This window comes from Sorex fumeus, unplaced genomic scaffold, assembly GCF_029834395.1.
Source record: "Sorex fumeus unplaced genomic scaffold, SorFum_2.1 ptg000050l, whole genome shotgun sequence".
NCBI classification, from domain to species: domain Eukaryota; kingdom Metazoa; phylum Chordata; class Mammalia; order Eulipotyphla; family Soricidae; genus Sorex; species Sorex fumeus.
The window spans coordinates 17,183,620-17,208,441 of NW_026606107.1; the positions used below are offsets into that span (position 1 = coordinate 17,183,620).

General features: G+C 42.3%; 1 protein-coding gene across 1 annotated transcript in view; it reads left to right on the forward strand.

Annotated features, from left to right (window-relative positions):
- Nucleotides 1-24,822, forward strand: part of BRWD3 (bromodomain and WD repeat domain containing 3) — a 235,604-nt gene that overhangs the window by 98,009 nt on the left and 112,773 nt on the right. Inside the window, exons 7-8 of the mRNA XM_056124125.1 lie at nt 4,072-4,232; nt 5,746-5,967. Of these exons, the coding sequence (XP_055980100.1) occupies nt 4,072-4,232; nt 5,746-5,967 (383 nt within the window). The remainder of the gene's footprint in view (nt 1-4,071; nt 4,233-5,745; nt 5,968-24,822) is intronic.

Here is a 24,822-nt window from a genome sequence, read left to right on the forward strand (position 1 = left end):
GAGGTGTGGTTTAGTCCTTCACGTTCACTGTTACTATTCTGCTTGATATGCAGTGTGAGTTAAGATAGGCTTATGAGTTATTGGCTACTGTGTTTCTAGTGGCTGAGCTAAAATAGAGAAGTTTCCATCTAAGAAGGTATCTTATGGTTCCTAAGGCATATGTAGTTGAAAAATAACGCGGCCGTGGCTCCGGAAAGAGTCCCTGGCACTGGCGAGGAGTTGGGAACGTCTCCGGTCTCCGGTTTGGAATTGGAGCCGTTCAGCTTTGTTGCCCAGAGCTGGGCCTCCGTGCCCCTCCTGCGCAGCTCAGGGGTTGAAAACCGGCTGTCTAGGGGCTGGATCTAGGTGCGCATGCCCAGAAAGGGTCCCAGGCCCTTGGAGGCGGGCTGTACCTGTTTGAAATTGGAGCCTTTCAGCTTTGTTGCCCAGAGCTGGGCCTCTGTGCCTGTCCAGCGCAGCTCAGGGGTTGAAAACCGGCTGTCTAGGGCCTGCTCTAAGTTTTATGGTCTCTTTCATTCCGCCTGCTTTGGGCTCTTTCTGTTGATCCTTTTCTTAGGTCTTGAGCTGTGAAGTCAAGTTGTTTATGTGCATCTTTCCTTCCGTCCACGAAATGCTTGCAGAGCTATAAGTTTTCCCCTTAATACGGCTTTTGCTGCATCCCATAAGTTCTTGTAGTTCGTGTCTTCGTTCTCATTTGTTTCCAGATATCTTTTGACGTCATTGTTGACTTCATTCCTAAGCCACTCGTTGTTTAGCATTGAGTTGTTTAATTTCCAGGTGTTTCATTTGGTTCTCCATATCTGTGTGTGATTCACTTCTATCCTTCATGCATACTGGTCTGAAAAGAAGGTTGATACTATTTCTATCTTCCTGATTCTATTGATGTATGTTTTGTGGCCTTGCACATTGTCTATTTTGGAAAATGTTCTGTGCTCACTGCGGGAGAAAGTGTAATCTTTCTTTTTGGGTGTGTAAAGCTCTGTATAGGTCTATAAGCCCTTTGTGTTCTATTTCTTCTTTCAAAGCCAATGATTCCTTGCTGAGTTTTGTTTTTGTTGATCTATCCAGAGGTGAAAAGGTGATGTTGAAGTCTCCAACTACAATTGTGTTGCTAGCAATGTCCTCCTTAAAATCTGTTAGCAGTTGTTTTAAATATTTAGCTGTTCCCTCATGAGGTGCGTATACATTTAAGAGTGTGAGTTCTTTCTGTTGTTCATATCCCTTGATTTAGAGAAAATCGCCTTCATTGTCCCTTTTAATCTTTTTCAACCTTGAAATTAATATGGTCGGATTCTAGTATGGCCACCCCATCTTTTTTGAGGGAGCTGTTTGCTTGCAGGATTGTTTTCCATTTTTTAACTTTGAGTCTGTGTTTGCTCTGACTATTGAGATGAGTTTCTTGTAGGCAGAAGAATGTTGGGTTCTGTCTCTCAATCCATTTTGCCACTCTGTGTCTCTTAATTGGTGAATCTAGACTGTTGAAGTTGAGAGATTACTATTATGGGATTTTGTGTCATCTTTTCTAAGGGTCTGTTGTGTTTGTAGGGTTTGTCTTGTCTTATAGTAGCCCTTTAGACCTTCTTTTAGGTTTGGTTTTGAGTCTATGAAGTTCTTGAGCTGCTGTTTTTCTAGAAAATAGTGTACGGTTCCTTTGATTTTGAATGCAAGTTTAGCCAGATAGAGTATTCTTGGTGAAGCATTCATTTCAGTGAGTTTTTTCACTATATCTTGCCACTACCTTCGGGCTTGGAAGGTTTCATCTGATAGATCTGCTGTGAATCTCAGGGGTGCTCCTTTGTATGTGATTTTCTTCTTTGACCTTGCTGCTTGCAGTACTGTGTCTTTCTCGGCAGCATCACTCATTCTAACTATGATATGTCTTGGCGAGTTTTTGTTAGGGTCTCTTTTAGCTGGCACCCTTTGGGCTCATTGAATCTGAATGGCTGCATTCTGGAGCTCTGGTAATTTTTCAGCGATGATTTGTTTCACCGTGGCTTTTTCATTGGGATTGTTTCCCTTAGCTTCTGTTAGTCCAATGATCCTAATGTCGTTCCTCTTGGAATCGTCTCCTAGGACTCTGATTCGCTCTTGAGCTATTTTGAGGTCCCTTGCCATTGTTTATTGTTGCCTGTTAGCTTGGTGCAGCTGATCTTCCAGCTCACTGATTCTTTCCTCAGCTGTCTTCATTCTACTTTTGAGGGCACATACTGAGTTTTTTAGTTCATCTATGGAATCTTTAATTTGTTACATCTGTGCATAGCTTCCTAATTTTTGCGCTCATTTCTTCCTGTAATTTGTCTATTTTTCTGTCATTTTACTGCATACCTGTCTGACTGTTTCATTGAGTTAATGGAACATCTTTATGACTTCATATCTGAATTATTTGCCAGAGAGGTCCCTTAGGTGAGTAGCACCTACAGAGGCTTCTGGACTCTTTTCATCGACTTCCCCTTGTGGTGGGTATTTGCGTTGTTTCTTCATGTTGGTGTGTAGGTGTTGGGACTAGATTTCTTGGCATGACTAAACTACTTGCAGAAACTTGCGCATTGGCCCGCCAAAAATTAGGCCTCACCCACTTCTACAGAAGCCATGCCCAGTTCTAAAGAGGCCACAGCCCCACTGGAACCTGGTACAGACTGGGTGAGGGAGAAAACTAGCACAGCTTGGGGGATGAAGAGGAAGAGGCAGAGGCTCAGGGCTGTTTTGTCTCCCAAAGTCCAAGAGGATGCCTGGGGGGCTTGCAGGCAGAATCCAAGTCCCGGGTTCGAGTACCAGTGGATAAACTGACCTGGGTGGGCGAGAAGACCAGCAAAGCCTGGTGGACAAAAAGGAAGAGCTTTTTTTTTATTTTTTAAAGTTGTTCACAGTAATTTATTGCATTCAACATTCCAGCACAAATCCTGAAACCATTGCACTATCCCACCACCCAAACCTGCCCCAAAAGCACGTACTAAAGTTATTTTGTATTGCTTGTTTTGAATAGTCTGCTAAAATGGTTTCAAAAAGTTTCCTTAGAGGAAAGTGTGTGAAGAGTGTTGTATCTTACCCTGGAGCCATATATTTTCAATTGACATAGGTGGTCTTCTACATTACACACCATCGCTTTTGGTGTGCTACTCTTGGTATATTATTAGAGCAGAGTATGAAATACATTGCCTTCTAACATTACAAACCATCAAATGTGGTGTGCTACTCTTGGTATATCATTAGAGTATGATATGTGTGGCTGGAAATGCGGCTGTATGCTACAGGAATTTAAGAATTTTAAATAAGGTGATATAACTAAATTTTTAACTGGTGGTTTTGGGGTGCAGAGGCATCTTTTCAGTGTGTTGTTCTCTTTCTCTTTTGAGATTTATTTGTGAACCTCTGGATCATGGCCATAATTGAGCATATATGGCACCAGAGACAGTTTGTGGGGTTGACTACCCGGCTCCTGGAAGAACAGCGAGATGGGGGGAGGTTGCCAATTCCCACCTCCATGAGAGCCTGGGGATTTAGTTCACAAAAACCGATTGCCTGAGTTTTTCAGCAGATTCTTTCTCTTGGGTGAGGGTTTATCCCAGGCCTGTGGAGATCAGCCTTGAGCATGATGGTGATTGGGTTCTGGAAATTTTTGACTGCCAAGGCTCTTTGGGGCAGGTGGAAGGACTTGATGACCCCGCCTCCAGGGCATCCCAAATGGAACAGCCTTGTGAGGGTTCCAGACACATCTATGTGGCCTATTGCTATTTTTCTCCTCCAAGATTTTTTCCTCATGGTTCTTTAATTAAATAAAAAAATGAAAGTAATAATGTCTTTAGCTATATTGTACTAAGGAAATCAAAAGTATATTTTGAGAAACATAATAAGGCAAATAGAAAACAAGACTTTTTGCATTTAAAATTTAATGAACTTTAAAATGTTAATGAAATTAAATTCATAAAATCCTGAAATAAAAACTTTTGACTTACAGGGTTTACTTGTGACACGTGTACCATTCTGTCTCCTCTTAATATTCATGATTTGACTTCATGAAGTTGTTTCACATTTAGGTTTTAAGAAGTGAATATTCTATTTTATGTTTTCTAGTGAATATCACCTCTGCCAGACAGTTAACTGGATGTAGTCGCTTCAGCCATATTTTCCCTTCATCTGCTTACCAGCACATTAAAATGCATAAGAGAATTCTGGGGCACCTATCCTCAGTCTACTGTGTAGCATTTGATCGAAGTGGGAGAAGAATTTTCACTGTGAGTTAAAAAATGCTGTAGTAGGATAGAGATTTACAGAAATTTATTCCAGGCCTTATGAATTTGAATTATGCTTTGGAGGAAATTAATCTTTTTAGAGGTATGAGTGCAAAATACATGAATAAAATTAAGTTTCATTTTTTGTGTAACTACCATACTTTCTAATTTTAAAATCTGATTCTAAATATAAACCATCAAATTACCTTTGGATTTATAGGTAAGGTGGTTAATTTATGTAAAATTCTTTATTCAGTTTCATTTTATATCATTCCATTTTAGCAAACATTTATTAAAATGTACTTAACCATTTTTCACAATGTAATTGGTGCCAATTTTGTTTAAAGTAATTCTTTCATCATAGTTTTGGTTGAATATTTGAACTACATAATAATGAAAAATACAATTATTGTGGATTTCTTTGATTTTTAACACTGATTTATTTTTATAATTGAGATTTTTAGCTTAAGACTCTGGCCACAGATAGTTACCATGGGAATGGGAGTAGTGGGCTGATTGAGGCCAATGTACTGTGATGGAGGGATATTGATTATGTCATTAGAGTGCTGAGTGATATGCTAACATTATATCTTTAAAACATATATATTTGCACTCTTGTAAGACAATTTACTTCAATTAGAATAAATCTAAAAAGTAAATAAAATATGGTTTTTATTAACCACTAATTCAAATGTATTTGAGTAAAAGAGTATGACTTACTATTTTAAGATAATATTAGTAAATTGTTTTAGTACTAAGTCAATTCAGAATTATGTAGATAATGACATAATTTTCTTTTTATGTATTTACATGCTACCACAATGTAAGTGATTTACATTTTGAGAAGTTATAGCTCCTTGAAGTTTATTAGACTCTTCCATTGATTTTTTTTTTTTACTTCAAATGTATCACCTAAGTATTTGGATGTTGGTGATAGTGATGAGGATGATGTTTGCCAATTTTTAATAAACATTGTTACTAAATAATATATACAGTTATAGTAGAATGGCTTTTTGTTATTTTAAATCCTTTTCGAAATTTTTATTAGGAAGATCAACATAGAATTTTTACTATACTTTATTGACAGTCTTGTATTTTCTGAGAAATGGAGGTTAAAATGTATGTGTAGGAAAAATTATCAAGGAATAGAAAGACTCGTTAATTCTAAGAGCACAAATGATGGTAGAGGTACATAATGTTAAACCAATTAAAAGTGAATTTAAAACATTTTGAGTTGTCAGGATTGGTAGAAATTTTGAATCCTTCACAAGTGCCATAGTCAGTTTTGCCAATGCTTGCCAATGCTGTTATTTGACATTGTTATATTTGCCACTGGATTTATGCCATATATACATCATATATATTAATATTAATCTTATTAAATTAATATTACTATTATTAAAAGCTTAGAAGCTACTTAATAAAATCTACTGTCTGCATTTTGAGGGAGGATTGGTGGTAGGAGAATGGCATATTTGTGCTTCATTGAAATCTCCTGTCCTTTGTAATGCTATAGGGTTCCGACGATTGTTTGGTGAAAATTTGGGCTACAGATGATGGACGCCTCCTTGCTACACTTCGTGGACATTCTGCTGAAATTTCTGATATGGCCGTTAACTATGAAAATACTCTCATTGCCGCAGGCAGCTGTGATAAAGTTGTAAGAGTGTGGTGTCTTCGAACCTGTGCACCAGTTGCTGTCCTTCAGGGGCATTCGGCTTCTATTACTTCAATACAGGTGAGAAAAATGAAGACACCTCTAATTTAGATGAGATATGAAAATGATAAGTCTCTTGTTATTTTTATGCTGTGTGGATATTATTAAAAATGGACACAGATGGTACAGAGAGATAGTACAATGGTAAGGCACTTCCCTCCATGTGGCCTATCTGTGTTATCAAACTACATTTGGTCATATAACACCCACCTGGAGTGATCCTAGAGCAAAGAGTCATGAGTAAACCCGAGCACTGATGGGTGTAGTCCCAAAACAAAACAAAAATAATGTCAGCACAAAATGTTCATCTCTTAAGGTATTTATTACTACACTGCAGGAAGGCATATGGAAAATATATGGAAATAATGTCTTATTTTAACTGATGTTTCAGAGATTCATCATTATAAATCAATATCTATTAAGTACTATATGAAATTCACCATTAACTATCTAATTATTTTCATTATACAATTAAGCCTCTCTCAACCTTATATATACTCCCTATTTTCCCTTTTCCACTAGTAACAAATAGAAAAAAGTAAACATATCTTTGTAAAGCACTGTCACTGTCCTCCCATTGTTCATCGATTTGCTCGAGCAGGCGCAGTAACGTCTCCATCGTGAGACTTGTTGTTACTGTGTTTGGCATATTGAATATGTCACAGGTAACGTGCCAGGCTTTGCCATGCAGGCAAGATACTCTCGGTAGCTTGCTGGGCTCTCCGAGAGGGGCGGAAGAATCGAACCCGGCTCAGCCAGGCCAGCTGCCAGCAAGGCAAATGTCCTACCTGCTGTGCTATTGCTCCAGGCTATGGCCATACCACCATGAACACACCTAATCTTTGTAAAAGTTCTTCAAATATACTTAGACATCTTTTATCACTTGTATTTATAACAAAGGGAAAAGATTTACAAATATTTTAAGAAGCAACACTAATGCCTTCAGGATAGAAACAGTTTCTAACTTGAATATTGGTATGCTTGTTGTTAATTATTTCATGTAAAATATTTATCAGACAGGTAATATTTTTATGTAAGAAATTTTGTATTCTTAGTTTAGTGTTTTACTATTTTAAATTGATTAAATGTAATACTCTTAAATATTTGTCTGTATTGTGGGTGTTTTTTTCCTTTTTTTTTTTTTTTTGCTTTTTGGGTTACACCCGGAGATGCTCAGGGGTTACTCCTGGCTTTGCACTCAGGAATAACTCCTGGCGGTGCTTGGGGGACCATATGGGATGCTGGGAATCGAACCTGGGTTGGCTGCGTGCAAGGATAACGCCCTATATGCTGTGCTATCATTCCAGCCCCACATCCAGTTTTTTTTTTTCCATTTTTTTTTTATTAGTGAAACACCATGAAGTACACTTATAGACTAATAAATTTTTGTGCTTGGGTTTCAGTTATACAATGATCAAGTACCCATCCCTCCACCAGTGCCCATCCTCCCCCACCACGGGTCCTAGCATCCCTCCCACCCCCCATCCTCCCCCCCACCCCCCCGTCCCACCCTGCCGCTGTGGCAGGACATTCCTCCCTGTTCTCTCTCTCTTCTTTTGGGTACTGTGTTTTAGCAGAGAGGCATTGAGTGGCAGTCATGTTTGGTCTATAGACCACTTTTAGCATGTCTCTCCCACCCTGGGAGGGTCTTCACAACACCCTTTATTTGGTGCTCTCTTCTCTATCTGAGCTTCCTTCTCACCTAGCACATGTGGCTGGCCTTCAAGTCATGAAGCTAAATTCCTGGTACTAATCTGAGCCCTTCCTGGGTGTTAGTCTCCCGTTTTGTTGCTTTATGTTCCCCAGATGAATGCAATCTTTCTGTGTCTATCCCGCTCTTTCTGACTCATTTCGCTTAACATGATACTTTCCATGTAGTACCACTTGTATGTAAATTTCATAACTTCATCTTTTCTAACAGCTACATAGTACTCCATTGTGTAAATGTACCAAAGCTTCTTTAACCAGTCATCTGTTCTCGGGCACTCAGGTTTTTTCCAGATTTTGGCTATTGTAAAGAGTGCTGCAATGAACAAACAATTGCAGATGTCACTTCGACTATACATTTTTGCCTCTCTGGGATATATTCCCAGGAGTGCTATAGCTGGGTCAAATGGGAGATCGAATTCTAATTTTTTGAGAATCGTCCATACTGTTTTCCAAAAGGGTTGGACCAGCCTGCATTCCCACCAGCAGTGAAGGAGGGTCCCTTTCTCGCCACATCCGCGCCAGCACCTGTTGCTTTTGTTCTTGTGGATGTGGGCCAGTCTCTGTGGTGTGAAATGATATCTCATTGTTGTTTTGATCTGCATCTCTCTGATGATTAGTGATGTAGAGCATTTTCTCATGTGCCTTTTTGCCATTCTGATTTCTTCTTTGCGAAAGTTTCTATTCATTTCCTCGCCCCATTTTTTGATGGGGTTGGGTGATTTTTTCTTGTGTAGTTTAACCAGTACCTTGTATATCCTTGAAATCAACCCCTTGTCGGATGTGTATTTGGTGAATATTCTTTCCCATTCTGTAGGCTGTCTTTGTATTTTGGTCACTGTTTCTTTGGAGGTGCAGAAGCTTCTTAGTTTAAGATAGTCCCATTTGTCTATCTCTGTTTTCACTTGCTCGGCCAGTGGCGTGACGTCTTTGAAGACACCACTAACTTCAATATCGTGGAGAGTTTTGCCAACTTTGTCTTCAATAAACATTATGGATTCCGGTCTGATGTTGAGGTCATAAATCCATTTCGATCTTACTTTTGTGCATGGCGTTAGGCAGAGATCTGAGCCCACTTTTTTGCATGTAGCCGTCCAGTTTTGCCAGCACAATTTATTAAAGAGGCTTTCCCTGCTCCATTTCACTTTTCTTGCCCCCTTATCGAAGATTAGATGATTATATGTTTGGGAGGAGATGTCAGTATATTCAACTCTATTCCATTGGTCTGCAGCTCTGCTTTTGTTCCAGTACCATGCTGTTTTGATTATTACTGCTTTGTAGTAGAGCTTGAAGTTAGGTAGGTTGATTCCTCCCATTTTCTTTTTCCCAAGAATTGCTTTAGCTATTCGTGGGGGCTTATTGTTCCATATAAATTTCAGGAGTGTTTGCTCCATTTCTTTGAAGAATGTCGTGGGTATCCTTATAGGGATTGCATTGAATTTGTACAGTGCCTTGGGAAGTATTGCCATATTGACAATGTTGATTCTCCCCATCCATGAACAGGGGATATTTTTCCATTTCCTCGTGTCCTCTTTTATTTCCCGAAGTAGCGTTTTGTAGTTTTCTTTGTACAGATCCTTTACTTCCTTAGTTAAGGCGATTCCTAGGTACTTGATTTTCTGGGGCACAATTGTGAATGGAATTGTTTTCTTCATGTCACTTTCTTCTCTTTCATTATTTGCATATAGGAAAGCCATGGATTTTTGGGTATTGATTTTATAGCCTGCCACTTTACTATACAAGCATATTGTTTCTAGGAGTTTCTTGGTAGAGGTTTTAGGGTTCTCTAAGTATAGTATCATGTCATCTGCGAATAGTGAGAGCTTAATTTCTTCTTTCCCTATCTGGATGCCCTTAATATCTTTTTCTTGCCTAATCGCTATTGCAAGTACTTCCAGTACTATATTGAACAGCAGTGGAGAGAGTGGGCATCCTTGTCTCGTCCCTGACCTTAGGGGGAAGGGTCTCAGTTTTTCCCCATTGAGGATGATGTTTGCTGTAGGTTTGTGGTAGATGGCTTTAACTATATTGAGGAAAGTCCCCTCTATCCCCATTTTGGCAAGGGTTTTCATCATGAATGGGTGCTGGATCTTGTCAAATGCTTTTTCTGCATCTATTGATATGATCATATGATTTTTATCTTTTCTTTTGTTGATATGATGGATTATGTTGATTGATTTCCGAATGCTGAACCATCCTTGCATCCCTGGGATGAATCCTACTTGGTCATGATGTATGATCTTTTTGATGAGTTGTTGAATTCTATTGGCTAGTATTTTGTTGAGAATCTTTGCATCCGTGTTCATCAGGGATATTGGCCTGTAGTTTTCTTTTCTTGTGGTGTCTTTGTTTCCTTTTGGTATTAGAGAGATATGGGCTTCATAGAAACTGTTTGGGAGAGTTTCCGTTTTTTCAATTTCCTGGAAAAGCTTGAGAAGAACTGGCAATAGGTCTTCTCTAAATGTTTGGAAAAATTCGCTAGTAAATCCATCTGGACCTGGGCTTTTGTTTTTGGGAAGACTTTTGATTACAGTTTCAATTTCCTTGATGTGAATAGGTCTATTCAGGTACTCTATATCTTCTTGCTTCAGCTTTGGGAGATGATAGGAATCCAGGAATTTATCCATTTCTTCTAGATTCTCTTGTTTCGTGGCATACAGACTTTCAATGTAGTCTCTGATGATCTCTTGAATTTCTTTAGTTTCTGTTGTGATATCCCCATTCTTATTTCTGATTCGATTTATTAAGGCTCTCTCTCTCTGTTTCTTTGCGAGTGTTGCTAGTGGTTTATCTATCTTATTTATTTTCTCGAAGAACCAGCTCTTGGTTTTATTGATCTTTCGGATTGTTTCTTTGTTTTCCATGTCGTTGATTTCTGCTCTAAGTTTTACGATCTCTTTCCTTCTGCCTGATTTAGGCTCTTTCTGTTGATCCTTTTCTAAGGTCTTCAGCTGTGAGGTCAAGTTGTTTATGTGCATCGTTTCTACAGTCCTAAGATATGCTTGCAGAGCTATAAATTTTCCCCTTAATACAGCTTTCGCTGCATCCCATAAGTTCTGGTAGTTTGTGTCTTCATTCTCATTTGTTTCCAGGTATCTTTTGATTTCGTCCTTGACTTCGTTCTTGACCCACTCATTGTTCAGCATCGAGTTGTTTAATTTCCAGGTGTTTGATTTTGTTCTCCGTGTCAGTGTGTGATTCACTTCTATCCTCAGTGCGTCATGGTCTGAAAAGATGGCTGATACTATTTCTATCTTCCTGATTCTGTTGAGGTATGTTTTGTGTCCTAAGACATGGTCTATTTTGGAAAATGTTCCGTGCGCACTGGAGAAGAATGTGTATTCTTTCTTTTTGGGGTGTAAAGCCCTGTATAAGTCCATAAGCCCTTTCTCTTCTATTTCTTCTTTCAAAGCCAATAATTCCTTGCTGGGTTTTGTTCTTGTTGATCTATCCAGAGTTGATAAGGCGATGTTGAAGTCTCCAAGTACTATTGTGTTGGTAGCGATGTCCTCCTTAAAATCTGTTAGCAGTTGTTTTAGATATTTAGCTGTTCCCTCATTAGGTGCGTATACATTTAAGAGTGTGATTTCTTCCTGCTGTATGTATCCCTTGATGAAGAGAAAATAGCCTTCCCTGTCCCTTCTAATCTTTTTCAATGTGAAATTAATGTTGTCGGATACTAGTATGGCCACCCCAGCTTTTTTGAAGGTGCTGTTTGCTTGCAGGATTGTTTTCCATCCTTTGAGTTTGAGTCTGTGTTTGTTCTGGCTGTTGAGATGAGTTTCTTGTAGGCAGCAGAATGTTGGGTTCTGTCTCTGTATCCATTTTGCCACTCTGTGTCTCTTCAATGGTGAATTTAGACCATTGACATTGAGAGAGAGTATGGTTATGGGGTTTTGTGTCATTTTCTGTAGGGTGTGTTGTGGTTGTAAGGTTTGTCTTTTCTTATAGTAGCCCCTTTAGGCCTTGCTTTAGGTTTGGTTTTGAGTCTATGAAGTTCCTGAGCTGCTGTTTATCTATAAAATAGTGTACTGTTCCTTCGATTTTGAGGGAGCGTTTAGCTGGATAGAGTATTCTTGGGGAAGCATTCATTTCCGTGAGTTTTTTGACTATATCTTACCACTGCCTTCGGGCTTGCAGGGTTTCCTCTGATAGGTCTGCTGTGAATCTAAGGGGTGCTCCTTTGTATGTGATTTCCTTCTTTGCCCTTGCTGCTTGCAGTATTGTGTCTCTATTGGCAGCATCAATCATTCTAACTATGATATGCCTTGGAGTGTTTTTGTTGGGGTCTCTTTTAGCTGGCACCCTTCGGGCTTCTTGAACCTGAATGGCTGCATTGCAGAGCTCTGGGAATTTTTCAGCAATGATTTGTTTGACGGTGTTTTTTTCGTTGGGATTGTTTCCCTGAGGTTCAGGTAGTCCCATGATTCTAATATTGTTCCTCTTGGAATCATCTGCTAGGACTCTGATTCTCTGTAGAGCCATTTTGAGGTCCCTTGCCAGTGTTTGTTGTTGCGTGTTGGTTTGTTGCAGCTGATCTTCCAGCTCACTGATTCTCTCTTCAGCTGCGGTCATTCTATTTTTAAGAGAAGAAACTGAGTTTCTCATTTCATCTACGGAGTCTTTTAATCGTGACATTTCTGCTCTCATTTCTTCGCGTAAGTTGTCGATTTTATCTGTGGTGTTACTGGCTGTCTGTCTGACCGTTTCATTGAGTTGATTGAACATCTTGATGACTTCATATCTGAATTCTGTGTCAGAGAGATCCCTTAGGTGAGCTGTATCGAGAGAATGTTCTGGATTGTTTTTGTTCTCCTCCGCTTGAGGTGGGGATTTTCTTTGTTTCTTCATATTGCTGAGTAAGTTGGGGACCAAATTCCTTGGGAACTAGGTTCCTTTGAATTAGTAAACACCCTGCGGCCGCGTAATCGGCCACCGGCCGGAAAATAGGCCACGCCCACTCTGAAGCCACGCCCACTCTGAAGCCACGCCCACTTCTGAAGAGGCCACACCTCTACGGAAAACTGGGTTTGAGATGACATGAGCGCCGCATGAGTAGTGAAGAGGGGACGGCAGCCGCTCAAGGCTGCGTTTCTCCAGGCGTCTGCCGGGATGTCTGAGGTCCCGAAGGGAGAGATGGAAGTCCCGGGGCCACACACCGGTGGCAGGTCTGACCTGGGTTTGAGAGGAGAGGAGCGCCGCGTGACTGCCGGAGAGGGGACGGGGACGGCAGCCGCTCACGGCTGCGTTTCTCCAGGCGTCTGCCGGGATGCCTGAGGTCCCGAAGGGAGAGATGGAAGTCCCGGGGCCACACACCGGTGGCAGGTCTGACCTGGGTTTGAGAGGAGAGGAGCGCCGCGTGACTGCCGAAGAGGGGACCACATCCAGTTTTTTAACAGTTAAAATTATTTCATGGATTTTGTTATGGAGATTGCAAATTCCTTGGTTATCTCCATCCTACCTGAAAGATTATTTCTGGAATTTGAAACTATCTTTATATAGAACAAGAAGACTGTTTGATAATGTTTAACTCCCTCATAATTTTATTTTCTAGTTTTGTTTACATGTGGAAGCACCCAAAATAACTTTTTAAAATTTTTATTGTGAAACACCATGAGGTACAGTTGTAGACTTATAAATTTTTGTGCTTGGGTTACAATTATACAATGATCAAATACCCATCCTTCCACCAGTGCCTATTTTCCACCACCATGGACCCCAGTATTGCTCCCACCCCTCATCCCCCTGGCCCGTCCCACCCCATCACTGTGGCAGTCCATCCATTTTGTTCTGTCTCACCTTTTGGGTGATGTGGTTTGCAAAAGAGGCATTGAGTGGCAGTCACGTTCGGTCTATAATCTACTTTCAGCATTTACTTTCTCTCATCCTGGGAGGATCCTCCCAACTCTCATATTTGGTGCTCCCTTCTCTATCTGAGCTGCCCTTTCCCCTAGCATTTGTGGCTAACCTCCAGGTTATGGAGTAAACCTCCTGGTACTTATCTCGGGTATTCTTGGGCCTTAGTCTCCTATTTTGTTACTTTATGTTCCCCAGATGAATGCCATCTTTCCATGTCTGTCCCTCTCTTTCTGACTCATTTCGCTTAGCATGATACTTTTCATATAGTACCACTTGTACGTAAATTTCATGACTTCATATTTTCTAACAGCTAAATAGTACTTCATTGTGTAGATGTACCAAAGGTTTTTAACCAGTCACCTGTACTCAGGCGCTCAGGTTTTTTCCAAATTCTGGCTATTGTAAACGTGCAGCAATGAACATAGAAGTGCAGATGTCACTTCGACTATACCTTTTTGCTTTTCTGAGATATATTCCCAGGAGTGGTATTGCTGCGTCAAATGGGAGCTCAATTTCTAACTTTTTGAGAATCATCCATACTGTTTTCCAAATGGGGTGAACCAGTCGGCATTCCCACCAGCAGTGAAGGAGGGTCCCATTCTCCCACATCTGCACCAGCACTGATTGCTTTTGTTCTTGTGGATGTGGGCCAGTCTCTGTGGTGTGAGATGATAGCTCATTGTGGTTTTGATCTGCATCTCCCTCATGATTAATGATGTAGAGCATTTTCGCATGTGCCTTTTCCATTCGGATTTCTTCTTTTAGAAAGTTTCTGTTCATTTTGTCGCCCCATTTTTTGATCGGGTGGGATGTTTTCTTTTTGTGGAGTTCAACCAGTACTTTGTATATCCTTAATATCAACCTCTTGTTGGATGGGTCACTTAATCACTGAACTTCCCGTTAGTCGTCGATTTGCTCGAGCGGGCGCCAGTAACGTCTCCATTTGTCCCTGTCGCGTGCTAGTGTAGCCCAATGGCATCTGTTCGCTCTGGGAACATGAAGGGCCTCAAACCGATCGTTCATGATCTTGACGAAGAAGTCTGACCATCTGGTAGGTGGGTGGCCACGCGGTCTTTTGACATCCCGTGGAATCCAATCGGTAACAGCTCTAGTCCAACGGTCGTCTTTAAATCTCATTACGTGACCAGCCCATCTGATTTTCGACACCTTGGCAAATGAGACAGCGTCCCTGATCCTTGATCGTCGACGGATGTCAGAACTCCGGATTCGTTCTCTCATTTGAGTGAAACGTGATATTCCAAGCATAGCTCTTTCTATTCTTCTTTGGGAGACCTGAATAGCGTTCTCATCTTGTTTGCGTAGGGCCCAGGTCTCTGAGGCATATGTTAATGCAGGAAGAACAGTGGAATCAAAGAGATGTGCCCGGAGCCGGAGGTTCTTCGTCCTCTTAGCTATTTCTTCGACGTTCTTGAAGGCGTTCCAAGCCGCTCTCTTCCTCCTGCGCAGCTCGGGTGCCAGGTCATTTGTCATGTTGACCTCTCGACCTAGGTAGACATAGCTGTTACATTCGGAGATGGTCATTCCATTGAGAGCGAATGGGGCGTCAGGAACAAGGCTGTTTCTCATAAACATTGTCTTCGTAAGATTCAGCTGTAGTCCTACTTTCCACACTCACGGTCAAAGTCGGCCAGCATTTGTTCCACTTGGCTGATGTTTGGTGTTATTAAAACAATGTCATCAGCAAAGCGGAGGTGGTGTAATTGCCGACCATCTATCTTCACTCCCTTTCCTTCCCATTCCAGTCGTCGCATGATGTTCTCGAGGGTGGCACTGAAGAGTTTCGGTGAAATGGTATCACCCTGCCGCACCCCTCTCTTGACATCAACGATCACTTCTTTGTAGAATGGTGAGATCCTGGTAGTGAATCCGCAATAGAGCTCACGGAGGATCCTGATGTATTGGGCTTGAATGCCCTGATTGGCTAGGGCTTCAATGACCGCTTCCGTCTCAACAGAATCAAAGGCCTTCTTTAAATCAATGAACGTTAAGCAGAGCGGCATCTTGAACTTCCGAGAAACCTCAATGAGCTTGGTTATCGTGTGGATATGGTCGATGGTGCTGAATCCTTTGCGGAACCCTGCTTGCTCGCATGGTTGTCCTTCATCTAATGTTCTGCCAATCCTATTCAGGATGACTCGAGTGAACAACTTGTAGATGACAGGCAATAGGCAGATCGGGCGATAGTTGCCAATGTCATGGATGTCTCCCTTCTTGAACAGTAGTACGGTCCTGCTGGTTTTCCATTGGGACGGAACCTTGCATTTAGACAGGTAGCGAGTGAAGAGCCGAGTCAGTGTATTGATGAGTACTGACGGCAGGTTCTTCAGGTGTTCAGGTCTGACCTTGTCTGGGTCGGGTGCTGTTTGTTTCTTTACCAACGAAATGGCGTGTCGGATTTCGGAGGGGAGAACGTTAGGAACAACATACCCATCCTGTGGAATTTGGTATGTTGGCAAGTGGACATGGCTATCGAAGAGATTTGAGTAGAAGTCATGGATAATCTTCTCCATTGCCGTTCTGGAGGATGTGATGGATCCATCAGGACGTCGGAGGGCAGTCATCTTGCTCTTATAGTTGGCGAAGGACAGGCGGGCCTTACGAATACTTTTCCCGGCTTATGCCGCATCTACCAGTACTTCTGCTCTTCTCTCTTTTCTAATCAGGAGCCCCACCCTACCCTGCCCTGTCTGCTTCCATCAACCACCCAGGGATCGAATTGTGCACAGGAGACACACCCTACCCAGATAAATACCCCACTGGCAGACTTCCACTCTCGACACTACTTCCACTACCCAGCCGTCGCCACACTCCAGGACACTTTCCGGACCCGCGTGGCCGCAAAGCAGCCGCGCGACACATCATAAGACACTAAATACCCATCTTCTGGAATTGTCGTACCATATTTGATAGGGTTCAAATATGGTAACACCTACAAGGGTGATTAGAGGTCACCCCAAAAGCCTCTATCCCTCTCGGAAAGACTGGCAAGCTACCGAGAGTATTCTGCCCGCACGGAAGAGCCTGGCAAGCTATCCGCTGTGTATTCGATATGCCAAAACCAGTAACTACAACTGGTCTCATTCACCTGACCCTGAAGTCTTCACCGACATGGCAGCATTGAGAAGGATGAGAAAGGAGAGGCCGACAAAATCTCAAGGCCGACCTAGGCTGCCACAACGAAGGAAGACAAAAATGATCGTCTGTACTTTCAATGCACGTACGCTAGCATCAGATGCATCCATCGAGGACCTGATGGTACAAGCGCGAATGATCAAGTACGACATCATTGGTCTGACCGAGACAAGAAGGCACGAATCTCACCATGCCGTTTTCGACACTGGAGAAGAATTGTTCCTCGGAACATGCGATAAAAGAGGTGTTGGAGGCGTCGGTGTCCTTGTCAACACAAACTTGGCCAAGAGCATTGATTCATTCGAATGCCTAACAACCCGAATCAGACGTTTACATTTGAATAGATGTGGCTCACTGCCTGCAGTTTCTATCTTCGTTGTCTACGCACCAACATCTCATTATGATGAAAGAGAAATCGAGAAGTTCTACATGGAGCTAGAGAAGTTCTATAAAGAAGACCACACCTTCTACAAGGTCATTGTGGGTGATTTTAATGCCAAGAAAGGACCGAGAAGATCAGCTGAAGAACTTCACATCGGGACCCATGGCCTAGAATGGAACGAACAGGGTGAGAGACTGTCAGAGTTCATCATGTCGACCAAGACCATCCATGGTAACTCACAGTTCCAGAAGGCAGAATCTAAACGATGGACATGGGAGTCTCCTGGTGGACGATTCCACAACGAAATAGACCACATCATATTCAATCGACGGTTTTGCCTGACTGATGTCGCTGTTGTCCCAAAATTTCGAACGGGATCGGACCACCGTCTCCTTCGTGCAAAATTCTACTTCACAGAGCGGGGAGAAAGGGCTGCAAAGTTCAAAAAGAGAACTCCCAGAATGACCACCAACTGGGAACTCTTTGGTACTATTGTGGCAACATGGGAAGATGCCATTGTTGACAACATTGACGAGGAATACGATCGACTGGTTCAGCACCTCCATGAATGTGCGAGGAACGCCAAGAGAGAGATAGCCACAAAAAGTCGCCTATCTTCGAAAAGTCTTGAGCTAATTCGCCAGCGTGGTTTGGCGCATGCCTCAGGCAACCGCAAGCTAACGTCCGAGCTTGCAAAGCAGTGCAGAGATGCGATCAAGGAAGACCTCAAAGAGAGTTGGATGGGTATTGGGTGAATATCCTTTCCCATTCTGTAGACTGTCTTTGTATTTTGGTCACTGTTTCTTTTGAGGTCCAGAAGCTTCTTTGTATAAGTTAGTCCCATTTTTCTATCTCTGTTTTCACCTGCTTGGCCAGTGGTGTGACATATTTGAAGATAACATTAGCTTCAATGTCATAGAGGGTTTTGCCAACTTTGTCTTCAATGTACCTTATGGATTCCAGTGTGATGTTGCGGTCTTTAATCCATTTTGATCTTACTTTTGAACATAGAATTAGGCAGAGATCTGAGCCCATTTTTGGCATGTAGCAGTCCAGTTTTGCCAGCACTATTTGTTAAAGAAGTTTTGCTTACTCCTCTTCACATTTCTTGCTCCCTTATCAAAGATTAGATGATCATATGTTTGAGGGGCGATGTCAGTATATTCAACCCTGTTCCATTGGTCTACAGCTCTGCCTTTGTTCCAATACCATACTGTTTTAATTTTTATTGCTTTGTAGTAGAGTTGAAGTTACGGATGTTGATGCCTCCCAATTTCTTTTTCCCAAGAATTGCTCTGGGGGCTTATTTCCCATATGAATTTCAGGAGTGTTTTCTCCATTTCTTTTAAGAATGTCAAGCGTATCGTTATAGGGATCCCATTCAATTTGTACAATGCTTTGGGAAGTATTGCCATTTTGATAGTGTTAATTTTCCAGATCCATTTCATTTCATTTTATTTCATCATCCTGTTATTTGTCAATTGCCTCGAGCAGGCCCCAGTAACGTCTCTTTCATCCTAGCCCTGAGATTATATTCAAGGCTCTTTAGGAGAACGAGACCCATCATTGTTACTGGTATTTGGCATATTTGGTACGCCACGGGGAGTTTGCCAGACTCTACCCTGTGGGCAGGCTACATTCGATAGCCTGCAAGTTTGTCCAAAGTAGGAATGAGATAATAAGATGTCATAAAAAGATGTCCTGATAAGACGTCGCGCAGCCACAAATGCGGCCGTGCGGTTCCGGGAGCTGGATTTTATAGTCTCTGAGTCTTGGCCGTTGATGGGATTACACGGCGCCAGGGGGCCAGGTGGTGGGTGTGACCCCCGCCTACTGGGATGTGGAGGATCTAGGTGGAAGATGCTCGACTCCAGTCCGAGTAGGCTTGGACAAGTCACCACCATGCTGAGATCATTCTCCAATCTCTCCAGATCCATGAGCAGGGGATATCTTTCCATTTCCTCATGCCTTCTTTAATTTCCTGAAGTAGCGTTTTGTCATTTCTTTGTACAGGTCCCTTACTTCCTTAGTTAAGCTGATTCCTTAGTTAAGCTGATTCCTACGTACTTGATTTTCTGGGGCACAATTGTGAACAGGATTTTTTTTTCATGTCACTTTCTTCTCTCTCACTGTTTGCGTATAGAAAAAAACATGGACTATTGGTTATTGATTTATAGCATACAAATTTACTATACAAGTAATTTGTTTCTAGGAGTTTCTTGGTAGAGGTTTTAGGGTTCTCTAATATAGTGTCATATCATCTATGAATAGTGAGAGCTTGATCTCTTCCTTTCCTACCTGGATGCTCTTAATATCTTTTTCTTCCTAATCGCGGTTTGGGACTGGACCTGTCAGTAGCTAGACAGTTACACCCTCCAACTGCCGTGTAACCCCAACAACGGCCAGGATCCAGAGATTATCACAACAAGCTCCCAGGAGCGCACAGCCGCATTTGCAGCTGCGTGACTATTTATTTACTTTTCTCTAGGTTTCAGGGTACCTTAAATATCTAACCCGCACGGCAGAGCCTGGCAAGCTATCCGTGGTCTATGCCAAATAGACCAAATTGATATGCCAAATCCAGTAATAAATGGATCTCATTTCCCTAACCCTGAATATGCAGAGTCGAGAAGGATATGGAAGGAGAAGCTGATAAAACACCAAGGCAGACATAGGCTGCCAAAACGCAGAAAAACAAAAATGATTGTCTGTACTTTCAATGCTTGTACGCTGGCATCTGCTGCATCCATTGAAGACCTTATGGTACAAGCGCGAAAGATCAAGTACGACATCATTGGTCTGACCTAAACGAGAAGACATCAATCCCATCATGCTGTTTTCGACACTGGAGAAGAACTGTTCCTTGGAACATGTGATAAAAGAGGTGTCGGTGGTGTCGGTATCCTTGTCAACACAAACTTAGTCATGAGCACTGATTCATTCGAATGCCTAACAACCCGAATCGGAAGATTACACTTGAATAAATGTGGCTCACTACCGGCAGTTTCTATCTTTGTTGTCTATGCACCAACATCCAGTTATGGTGAAAGAGAAACTGAGAAATTCTACATGGAGCTGGAGATGTTCTATAAAGAAGATAACACCTTCTACAAGATCATTGTCGGTGATTTTAATGCCAAGATAGGACCAAGAAGATCAGTCGATGAACTCCACATCGGAACCCATGGCCTGGAATGGAACGAACAGGGTGACAGACTGTCTGAGTTCATCATGTCAACCAAAACCTTCCATGGTAACTCACAATTCCAAAAGGCTGAATCTAAACGTTGGACATGGGAGTCTCCCGATGGACGGTTCCACAATGAAATAGACCACATCATATTCAATCGGCGGTTTTGCCTAACTGATGTTGCTGTTGTCCCAAAATTCCAAACGGGATCAGACCACCGTATTCTTCGTGCAAAATTCTACCTCACAGAAGGAGGAGAAAAGAATGCAAGGTTTAAGAAGAGGACTCCCAGAACAACCACCAACTGGGAGCTCTTTGACTCTGTTTCGGCAACATGGGAAGATGCCGTCATTGACTACATTGATGAAGAATACAATCGAATGATTCAGCACCTCCATGATTGTGCAAGGAATGCCAAGAGAGAGATATCCAGAAAAAACCGTCTTTCTTCGAACACTCTTGAACTTATTCGCCAACGTGGCTTGGCACATGCCTCAGGCAACCACAAGCGAACATCCGAACTGGCAAAACAGTGCAGAGAAGCCATCAAGGATGACCTCAAAAACAGGAGAGCAGCAGTACTGGTAGATGCAGCAGAAGCTGGGAAAAACATTCGTAATGCCCGCCTGTCCTTCACCAACTACAAAACCAAGATGACTGCCCTCCGACATCATGATGGATCTATCACATCTTCCAGAAGGGCAATGGAGAAGATTATTCATGACTTCTACACAGATCTCTTTAATAGCCACATCCACTTGCCCACATACCACATACCACATGATGGATATGTTGTTCCCAATGTTCTCCCTTCCGAAATCCAACATGCCATCTCGTCGGTAAAGAAACAAAAAGCACCTGGCCCAGACAAGATCAGACCTGAACACCTGAAGAACTTACCATCAATACTCATCAATACATTGGCTCGACTCTTCACACGCTACCTGTCTGAATGCAAGGTTCCATCCCAATGGAAAACCAGCAGGTCTGTACTACTATACAAGAAAGGAGACATCCACGACATTGGCAACTATCACCCAATCTGCCTATTGTCTGTCATCTACAAATTATTCACTCGAGTCATCCTGAATAGGATTAGCAGAACACTAGATGAAGGACAACCATGTGAACAAGCTGGATTCCGAAAAGGATTCAGTACCATCGACCATATCCACACAATAACCAAGCTCATTGAGGAATCTCGGGAGTTCAAGATGTCGCTCTGTCTAACGTTCATTGATTTAAAGAAGGCCTTTGATTCTGTTGAGACGGAAGTGGTCATGGAAGCCCTAGCCAATCAGGGCGTACAAACTCAATACATCAGGATCCTTCGTGAGCTCTATTGCGGATTCACTACCAAGATCTCACCATTCTACAAAGAAGTGATCGTTGATGTCAAGAGAGGGGTGCGGCAGGGTGATACCATTTCACCAAAACTCTTCAGTGCCACCCTCGAGAACATCATGCGACGACTGGAATGGGAAAACATGGGAGTGAAGATAGATGGTCGGCAACTACACCACCTCCGCTTTGCTGATGACATCGTTCTAATAACACCAAACATCAGCCAAGCGGCACAAATGCTGAACGACTTTGACTGTGAATGTGGAAAGGTCGGACTACAGCTGAATCTTACGAAGACAATGTTTATGAGAAACAGCCTTGTTCCTGATGCTCCATTCACTCTCAACGGAACCACCATCTCCGAATGCAACAGTTATATATACCTAGATCGAGAAATCAACATGATGAATGACCTGGCACCTGAGTTGCGCAGGAGGAAGAGAGCGGCTTGGAATGCCTTCAAGAGCATTGAAGAAATAACTAAAAGGACAAAGAACCTCCTGCTACGAGCACATCTCTTTGATTCCACTATTCTTCCTCCATGAACATATGCCTCAGAGACCTGGACCCTACGAAAACAGGATGAGAACGCTATTCGGGTCTCTCAAAGAGGAATCGAAAGAACTATGCTTGGAATATCACGATTCACTCAAATGAGAGATAGAATCCGGAGTTCTGATCTTCGTCAACGCTCAAGAATCAGGGACGCTGTCTCATTTGCCAAGACATCAAAAATCAGACGGGCTGGACACGTAATGAGGTTTATAGACAACCGCTGGACTAGAGCAATTACTGATTGGATTCCACTGGACATCAAAAGATCACGTGGACCCCCACCTATAAGATGGTCAGACTTCTTCGTCAAGACCCTAAATGATTGGTTTGAGGCTCTGCATGTTCCTAGAACGAACAGATACCATTGGGCTACGCTAGCACGCAACCGGGATGAATGGAGACGTTACTGGCTCCCGCTCCAATAAATCGATGAATAACGGGGATTAAATGATTAAAGTGATTAATGGCTACTGTAAGTACTTTCATTACTATAGTGATCAGCAGTGGAGAGAGTGGGCATCCTTGTCTCTTCCCTGATCTTAGAGGGAAGGCTCTCAGTTTTTCCCCATTGAGGCTGATGCTTGTCGCAGGCTTGTGGCAGATGTCATGAACTATATTGAGGAAAGTCCCCTCTATACCCATTTTGCCGAGGGTTTTCATCATAAATTGGTGCTGGATCTTGTCAAATGCTTTCTCTCTATCTATTGATATAATCATATGGTTTTTATCTTTTCTTTTGTTGATATGTTGGTTTATGTTCATTGAACTCAAATGTGAAAGCATCCTTGTATCCCCGGGATGAATCCCACTTGTTCATGGTGTATGATCTTTTTGATGAGTTGTTGTTGAATTGTATTTAGCAAATACAAAAAATTCGTTAGTGAATCCATCTGGGCCTGGGCTTTTCAGTTTCAATTTCCTTGATATTAGTAGGAATATTCAGGTACTCTAGATCTTCTTGATTCAGCCTTAGAAGATTATAGGAAATCCAGGAATTTTTCCATTTATTCTAGATTCTTCTATAAAGACCAGGTATATTATTGGGGATGAACTGGAAGAGGCTCACGGAATATGAGCGTCCCAGGGTCCTAGAGGATGCCTTGGGCTCGTCTGCGGAGAAAGCCAAGTCTCAGGTGATTACTCACCTGGCTGGGGTGCAGAAGATGGGGCACAGCGTTGGTGATGAACATGAAGAGGCTCAGGCATGGGGATTGTCTCACTGTCCCAGAGAAAGCCTAGGGTGTGTACTCAGAAAAAGCCATGTCCCGGGTTTGAGTAATGACTGACCTGGCGGAGGAAGACCAGGCGCAGTGTTGGGGATAAACAGGAAGAGGTTCAGGGCTGGTGAGCTCCCAGGGTCCTAGAGGACGCCTGTGGCGCATATGCAGAGAGAGCCAAGTCCCAGGTTTGAGTACTGACTGACCTGGTGGAGGAAGAAGGTAACTCCTGTCTTACGCTTATAGTTCTGCTTCCTCCAAAGTTTTCCCTGTCTGCATCAGTGTTTCTTAAAGTGGGTGTTGCAGCTACCCTCACGAATCACGAATCACGACCATCCTGTTATTCGTCGATTGCCTCGAGCAGGCCCCAGTAACGTCTCCTTCATCCTAGCCCTGAGATTATATTCAAGGCTCTTTAGGAGAATGAGACCCATCATTGTTACTGGTATTTGGCATATTGGGTATGCCACGGGGAGTTTGCCAGACTCTGCCGTGTGGGCAGGCTACATTCGGTAGCCTTCCAGTTTGTCCAAAGTAGGAATGAGATAATATGATGTCATAATAAGATGTTGAGCGGCCACAAATGCGGCCGCGCAGTTCCAGGAGCTGGTTTTTAGAGTCTCTGAGTCTTGGCCATTGATGAGATTACACAGCGCCAGGGGGCCAGTTGGTGGGTGTGACACCGGCCTACTGGAATTTGGAGGATCTGGGTGGAGGATGCTCGGCCCCAATCCGAGTAGGCTTGGAGATCTCGGCCCCGGAACCCGCGTGGCTTTGTCCCTCTGCTAGTACCTTCATGTGTGCGGAGAGTGGTCTCAGCATGGTGGTGGCTGGTCTGAGAGGTCTTCGGCTGTCGGCCTGCCAGCTACCCTCAATCCCCCAAAATTTATAATCATCAAGGGAGTTGGAAGTAGACTAAGGTGCAGTTTGGGGTCTCAGAGAAAAAAAATTTTTTCTGAAAAGGAGGGTTATAGGTTAATTAAGATTGAGAACCTTTGATGGCAATTTATTATTCTAATTTCTTCAAGTAGTGTTCTTGACCTTTATTTGTGTTTTATATCGTTTGAAGGCAGATCCTGTTGGATCAGAATCTAACAAATCTCATGACCTCCATTATTACTTCAAATTACTATTAACTATGACCTAGACTTTTGGCAGTAAATTTTGTTTTGGTTTTTGCTTCACACTCTGGCGATGATCAAGGGTTACTCCTGGACAACAGTGAATATTTCAGGCTTTACAGATTAGATGATCTGCTGAAGTTATGAAGCACTGTTATTACAATTCAAAGGCTGTAATGGTGTATGATAAAAGTGTTTCAGTAAAATTTCATTTTCCGACACAAGCAGTAAGCTATACATTTTGGTTAACTTTTATTAGTTTTTAAATATCAACTATTCATTTATAATATTTATTGATAATTATTGTTTGAATTAAAACTGTAGCCTTTAAAAGTACTTTGTTTTCAA